The 7944-nt window shown below is 41.7% G+C and overlaps 1 protein-coding gene across 1 annotated transcript in view; it reads right to left on the bottom strand.

Moving 5' to 3' along the window:
• MTAP (methylthioadenosine phosphorylase) overlaps positions 1-7944 on the bottom strand; it is a 68488-nt gene that overhangs the window by 18337 nt on the left and 42207 nt on the right. Inside the window, exon 5 of the mRNA XM_003782849.3 lies at positions 2432-2534. Coding sequence (XP_003782897.1) covers positions 2432-2534 — 103 coding nt within the window. The remainder of the gene's footprint in view (positions 1-2431; positions 2535-7944) is intronic.

The following is a 7944-nucleotide window of genomic DNA, read 5'->3' on the forward strand; positions in this document are numbered from 1 at the left end:
CTCTCCTCCTTGGTGCTGCTCTGCAGCATTCCTCACCAATAAAGACCTTTTGTAAAAGAAAAAAAAAAAAAAAAAAAAAAACAACAAAAAACCAACAAAAAACCCCAAAACCTGGGGTCAGGCTAGCATGATGACATGTTTTTGCTTTGAGTAATCATAACGAAACTACTGAAACTACTGTGATCACACACACACACACCCCTACATTAAGACTACCAGGCTAAATATACTTAGTAGTAGTGCTTTGAGGAGTTTCAGATGAAATACGAGTAGAAGTGAATAAATGAATAGAAGTGACACCAGTTTTGGAATAGGTAATACCTGTACATGGCACAAAACTTAAACAGAGCAAAAATAAATTATTCTGGAGAAGTATTTCTCCCACCCCTATAGCCTAGAGACCCAGTTTACCTCCCCAAGGGAAACCATTGGTTTACCAAAGCAGTTTTTTTAACTTTCCAAAATACTTATTTGCAAGTTTACACATGTAGCTCTTCACGGTCTGATAGCTGAGTTAATGTGATGTCCTAGGAGCAATACTATATCACTGGAAACCATCACCCTAGTGCAGTGGTTCTCAACCTGTGGGCTGAGACCCACAGAACTGTATTAAAGGGTTGCGGCATTAGGAAGGTTGAGAACCACTGCCCTAGTACCACATTCAGATGTGTCTTATGTAGCTCATTCATGCCTCCCCCAACCACTTCTAGTCCTAGTTTCCCTAAGCCTCAGTATTCTACTTGGCACCTGGCTCAGATTCTTACTAACTTGAATATTTTCTTCTTAGCCCATTTTTTCCTAAGCTGCTTCCATTTTGAAATGGAAAAGAATCTTATCCTCATTTCATTTCCCCTGAATAGCAATTGCAAATTTATTATGTGGGCAGATATGTGTTTCAGAGTAAGACTAGTACCAATGTGATACATTCTGTTGAGAACTATCCAGAAACATATACCATACACACACACAAACTTCACCTGCCATTTTTTTTCTTAGCAAGTAACAAATGTATTTTTGAGGGAGTCAGAGAGAATCAATTTGCAGTGGTACATCTTTTTTGTTTGAGGTACATCTTTTTTGTTTGAGGTCAGAGTAAGGTTAAAGTGCCCTTCCTATTAACTACAAGGAAATGGGTTTTCCATGATTACACAGGGCTAAACATAAATACTAAAAGAAACCATCTATTCTCTACAGGTAGGTGTTAAAATCATCCAAATGACTAACATGTTTAGGTATTTATAGCCCCTAAACCAGTCTTTTTTAATGTTTATCTGATGGCATACTTAAATTATGTTGATCAAAAAAAGTTTTAAAAATAATATACTTACCATGCTATGAACTTCTTTCAAACATAATTTAATGACTTTAAAAAATTTTCATGGCACATTTACAATCCTCTCACAGCACACTGGTTGAAAATCACTGTGCTGACCTAATTTCGTCAGGCAGATTTTATGAGGCAGTTCACCTCCAACAACACCTTTGACCTTTCAAACATAGGATTCTAAGAAAAGCAGCCCATGTGGACCAAGCAATGTACTTTTGAGTTGTGGTTACCATTTTGGTTCCCTGGAAGCTAAGGCTGTGTCTTCTCAACCTTATGCCACCATCAGCCCTTGTGGGGATGCCTCCCCCAACAGTTCTGAGATTGTGCCATAATGCTGAAGGAGGTGGGCAGTAGTAGTCAGATGAGGCTCCAAAGATACTAATCTGACCATTTTTAGATGATCACTGATAGTAGTTCAATTCATAAAAGCAGTTACCAGTCCTTGGATAATCCCTAAGTGACAGGTATGGTTCCAAGCTCTTCATAAGTAATAATTCTTTCATCCCCATGCTTGCTCTGCATGGGCTACTTTTCTTATAATCCCAGCTTTGAAAGATCAGAGGTGTTGTCAGAGGTGAACTGTCTCTGCCTATCTATGAGGTAACGCTCTCATTATTTTCATTTTAACAATGAATTACGTGAACTGCCTCTGACTGCTTCTGCCTGCCTATGAGGTAATGTTATCATTATTTTCATTTTAACAATGAGTTAATTAAAGCCCAGAAACATTAAATAATTTGTCCAATAATCCACAGCTATTAAGTTGAAGAGAAGGGATTTGATGCCAACTAATCTGGCTCCTGACTATATGCCTTTGAGTAATATGCTCTAGTGTAATAAATTATTTAAAAGATATCTTGACAGCAAAATCAAAACTTGCTAAAAAGGTAGGTTGCAACTTTGAGTGGTTCAACTTAAAATTGACTTAGAGTGGTAAAGGCATTATTAGCCCAGGGAAACAAATCTCCATAAAGCCATAAGAGCTCCATAAGAGCAAAGCTAAGGGGGGCTGGAGGGGTCACCTGCTTCGGCAATTCATCTAACCTAGATGCTAGCCCAAGTCCTTGTAATTATCCTGGTACACATTACAAGAAGACTACATACCTCTCTCGTTTTGGGGCAAAACGGCTCAGCCATGGGAATGTGGCACACTCCTCTGGTACAGGAATGATTTCCATCATAGAAGGTCTGAGGCCTCATGGTGGTCCTATAAAACAAAGTGGGGAAAAAACCCTTTTTTTCAAAAGTCATCTCTCCATCCTCTAAAGACTGGTGAATCAAACGTATCCAGGTCAACAACGTGGTCTTCACTCCAGAATCAATAGCTGTGATAAGCTAAAGGTAATTATTAAAAAAGCAGCTTCAGGCTGCTGGGCTGGTGGCAACATGCTCTACTTAGCAGAAATTAAAGTGTCTGTGGTCTGGCAGCTGTGACACGGTAATCACTTGGGTTATAGGTACAAATCAACTATGGGTCAGGAAGGCCAGGTCAAAGACTTAAAAAGCCAATATGAAAATGCTTCACCATCACCTATGTAGAAAATTACATAGTGAACCCCACATACCCATCACCTAGATGCAAAAAATGCCTAAAACTTTGTCCAACTTGCTTCATCTTTTATAGTTGCAAATTTGAGGATTTTCTGTCTTTCAAAAACTTACTCTTAAATGGTTGCTTATTTCAAGGTCCAAACAAGGTACCTTTCATTCAACTGTCAAGTCTCAAACTGAGAGTAATTCCTGCCCTTAATACCAACTATTTTTTCATGCCATTGACCCATTGAAGAAAGCTATCGTCCTGCCCTTCATTTGAGGATATGTCTCTTTGCTGTGTCATAATTTAGCTCATTCCTCTTCCAGCCATAATTAGTTCTAAAGTCTCTTACTTCAAGTTTTTGGCAAAACAGTTTTATATCCACAAAAGGGAGGCTAAAATTAACCCAGTGCTAGCTAAGTCACCCAGAAATTTCTCACCAGAATTTTTCCAAACAAGCCACTTTTTCTGTCCCTTAAATTGTTCTAAACTTGAACTCACGAGGAACACAGGAAAGAGGGTCCTCATCTTTCCTATGAAGGGGAGGACAGGGAAGGGAGGAATGGGCACAGGAAGTCAACAGGGGAAGGAAGATGATGTGATCTTCCAGGGGTGGGAGAGTGAGGGATAGCTCTGAAACCAGCCTCACTGTCCCATCTACATAGCCAGCATGTCCACGGACCAAAATTCACCTGTTACTCTCACACTAGCACATGCTAAACAGAATCACTAGCTGACATAGAAGCCACACTCTCAGAGATAAGACCTCAGGCCTCCGGAGGAATGAAAACTCTGTGCACCTCCCAACTCTTTGTCACACGTGCCTTAAGGCAGTGGTTCTAACCTTCCTAATGCTGCAATGTATTTTCATTGTAAAAAAGGGGTCTCGACCCACAGGTTGCGAACTGCTGCCTTCAGGGAAATGCTAAGATAATCCCAGAGCACTTCCAAATGGAGTTGAAGAAAAGGTCAGATAACTGTTCCAGCCTGCAAAAATATAGGCTTTTCTTTTTTTGAAAGACTGAGCACTAAAACTGTGCTACATACTTAATTTCAGTTCTGGTTTGGTTTCAGCCTTTGATGTGGCAAGTTATTTGTAACATTGCTACTCACTGTGATTATGAAAACAGGGCCACAATATCCTCTAGTGGCGAGTTCCCCCCCAGACAGCCACACTAAACACTCCATCGTATCTCTGTCCTCTGCCTATGCCCACCCTTTGTCCTGTCATTCTTTCCTTTGCTTTGAACTTTTTTATCTTAAGACATACCATGTATTTACAAGAAGCTTTATACAACATCAAATACATGTGATACTTACTGACTACAGTCTTAATTCCCTCTCTCAGGTGGAACATTTTGTATTTTCTCTTTCAACAAAACTTCTTTGCTACTAGCTACATGGCTTACAGCAAATTGCTGTGTAGTTTTGATTCTTTTTTTCCTAATCATAAAACACAGTATTAATCTACCTACTCATGAAGGCTTTAATTAGGAGGATTAAGTCAACCAAGATGTCCAGACCCATATAGCAGCTCAGAAATGTGGTCTGGGCCAGAGACAGAACTGGGAGCACAAGACGGAGCCTCAAAGCACACAACCGGCAAAGGTTTAAGTAGCCCTGGGGGGAAAATGAGGGCTTAGAAACCAGTTTCTAATAGTTTAGGGGCTAGACTATCAAATTACTAGAAGAGAAGGTATAGATAAGAAACATCTCCTTACAGTTTGCCTACCTATTTGAATTGTTCCACATCAATAACTTAAATGTCAACTGGTTCAGTGAAGCATTTCATGACCTAACCAGGGGTGCTCAAATTTAAACAGGGGGGTCTGTTCACTGTTCCTCATACCATTGGAGGGCCGGACTGTAGTTTAAAAGGACAGGCAGCAGTGGCAAAAACACCCAGCGGGCAGGATAAATGTCCTCGGCAGGCTGCATGTGGCCCATGGGCCATAGTTTGAGGACTCCTGATCTAAACTTTAATCCTCTGAACAGCAACATACCTAACCACACAGCATAAAACGAAGGGGCATTGTTAATGCTAACCAAGGGCAACCAGGTTTTATAACCACAGTGGAGGAGAGTAGATGACACCACCCCAAAGAAATTCTGGAATGAAATGTGTATAATTTTAATAGCACTTATCTTCATTTTGAGAAATCTGAGATTTTGAATTCAGCAAGAAGCCTAGAATAAACTTTTGGTCACTGACCACAAAGTGGAGTCTGTTACTGATTAAGTCTGCCTGTTGGCTTCCAATTTCCAGCCAAAACAGTATCTTTATTCAGAATCACAGTTTACCCTCATGCTAAGTTTTCTGAGTGACATGGAGAAAGTACAGGAAATGTAGCTTTGTCCCTGGATTTCAATCTTATCAGTGAATATTTGTGGGGTCATGAGCGAATTGCTTCCCAAGTTCCTTCTTCACAAGGTGTTAGAAACATCTCCACTGGATCTGATCTGGAGGTCTGTCCTCCCCAAATTCCTATGTTGAAATCCTAATCCCCAAGGGGTGATAGTATCTGGCAGTATAACACATGAAGGTGATTAGGCAAAGCCCTCACAAGTGTGATCAGTGTCTTTATAACAGAGACTTAGCTCGTCCATTCTACCATGTGAGCAAACAGAGAGGGGTCATCTATGAGAAAGCAAGTCCACTGAAACTTCCCAGCCGCCAGAACTGTGATAAATTTCTGTGTTTAGAAGGCACCCAATCTATAGCACTCTGTCAAAACAGGCTGAGTAGACTAAGATACCCACTTATACCCCTATTTAAATATAAAAACAAAGGCTAGGTATGGTGGCTCATACTTTTAGTCCCAGCACTCTGGGAGGCAGAAGCAAGAGGATGCCTTGAGCTCAGGAGTTCAACCAGCCTCAGCAAGAGTGAAACTCCATCTCAACTAAAAACAGAAAAATAAGCTGGGCATTGTGGCACATGCCTGTAGTCCCAGCTACTCCAGAGGCTGAGGAAGGAGGATCACTTGAACCCAGGAGTCTGTGGTTGCTGACACTGGCTGGTTGGCAGCAGCTACAGTTTTCAGACAGAGAAGGCCTTCCTTGCAGGTTTTTTTTTCTTACAACCTGGGCACTTGGTGGAGTTTACCTTGGGAGAACTTGGATGAGCAAGTGAGTGATCTTTAACAGTGCCCAGAGGCCAGGACTGAGCCACTGGGTGGAGCAGAGCTCTCATTGTTCAGCTGTAGCTGGACATAGCCATTGTGGGAAAGCTGTCATGCAGGATCAGCCCTCTGGGTCCTAGTGCAAGGCCAGTTTTGGCTTGCTTACTGAGTTGGGCAGCCACTTCTGGGGAGATTTGAGTAATACATGCTTTCCTTGGAAAGCCACTGCATAGACAAAGGGCATGGTTTGGGAAGGTGGAGGCATGCCTATTAAATAAGGTAAGGAGGATTGAGGGCAAGGAAGTCACGAAGATGGGACCAGATCTCCTCGGCAAGACAGAAGTTTCCAGTCTCCATCTTACACAGTTGTAGCAGCGTGGTGATTCGCATCTCATAGCCCAGAACAGCAGTTCTCAACCTCTTAACACAGGAACTGTATTAAAGGGTTGTGGCAGTCGCAAGGTTGAGGACCACTGCCCCACCCAGGCAGTATATGGTAATATATATATGTATATATATATATATATATTTTTTTTTTTCCCCCTAAGAATTTTAACTTTTTCCTCCTAGAGCCTTTTTCTTTTCTTTTTTTCTCCTCCTTATTCGATAGGAAGGGCTCCATTTTTATTAGTTTCTCTGCTCTTATTTTTCTTTTGATTCCCCCAATTTTATCTCTTAAGGTTTGTTTCGATTTAGAGTATCTTTGTTTTTCCTCTCTGTTTGGTGGACATAGGGATTTGTGTTGGTTCACAGTGGCAAAGAGCTCCTGACCTTGAGGGACTCACCCAACTCAGCCCCCCTAGAAGCTGAGAATCATGGGTGTGGGTCAAAGCACCCTACTGAATACCACTGTTACTCCTGTCTCTCTCTTTCTGTTCCTCTCGTCTTTTTGTCAATCTTCTATTTTACTCCACCCCCCTGTCCTTTCTCTTTTCTCTCTTTATCCTTTTTGCTTTCTACTCTTCTCTCTCTTTTGGTCCTATACCAACATCTTAGGTCAACAAGGTAACTTAAAGAGGAGTTAGAAGTGAAAGGAAAAGTAGGGTAATAAAGCAGACAAAAAGAAAAAACTCAGGAGGAAGAAACAGCAGAAAAATCCCGGCAACAAGAAAAACCAGAGCAGAGCAACCCCACCCCCCCGAAAGGGATCATGTGGTAGCTACTGCAGAGGATTCCACCTGTAAAGAAATGTTAGAAATGACAGAAAAGTGACTAGGCATAGAGGCTGAGGCAGGTGGATTGCCTAAGCTCACAAGTTTGAGATCAGGCTGAGCCACCAGAACAAGACCTAGTCTCTAAAAATAGCCAGATGTTGTGGTGGGTGCCTGTAATACCAGCAACTTGGGAGGCCAAGGCAAGAGAATCACTTGAGTCTAAGAGTTTGAAGCTGCTGTGAGTTATGACGCCATGGTACTCTACGAAGGGTGACAAAGTGAGACTCTATCTAAAAAAAAAAAAGACAGAAAAGGGAATTTAAAATATGGATGGTAAAAATAATGAAGGAAATTCTCAGAAAAGTGGAAATTAATCAAAAGGAAATCTAAAGCTCTCTTTGCCAAGGACCGGCCAACATGGGCCACATTCGCACCAAAACCGTTGAAAAAGGCAGCCCGGGTCATCGAGAAGTACTACAAGGCTATGGGCAATGACTTTCACACAAACAAGAGCATGTGCGAGGAGATCGCCATCATTCCCAGCAAAAGCTCTGCAACAAGGTAGTGGGCTACGTCACACACCTGATGGTAAAAAGATCCAGAGAGGCCCAGTGAAAGGCATCTCCATCAAGCTGCAGGAAGAGGAAAGAGAGATAGACAACTATGTACCTGAGGTCTCAGCCCTGGATCAGATCATTGAAGTAGATCCTGACACTAAGGAAATGCTGAAGCTTTTGGACTTTGGCATTCTGTCTAATTTCCAGGTCACTCAGCCTATAGTTGGGATGAATTTCAAAACACCACGTG

Source organism: Otolemur garnettii, unplaced genomic scaffold (genome assembly GCF_000181295.1).
Source record: "Otolemur garnettii isolate 467f Iridium unplaced genomic scaffold, OtoGar3 scaffold00006, whole genome shotgun sequence".
NCBI lineage: Eukaryota > Metazoa > Chordata > Mammalia > Primates > Galagidae > Otolemur > Otolemur garnettii.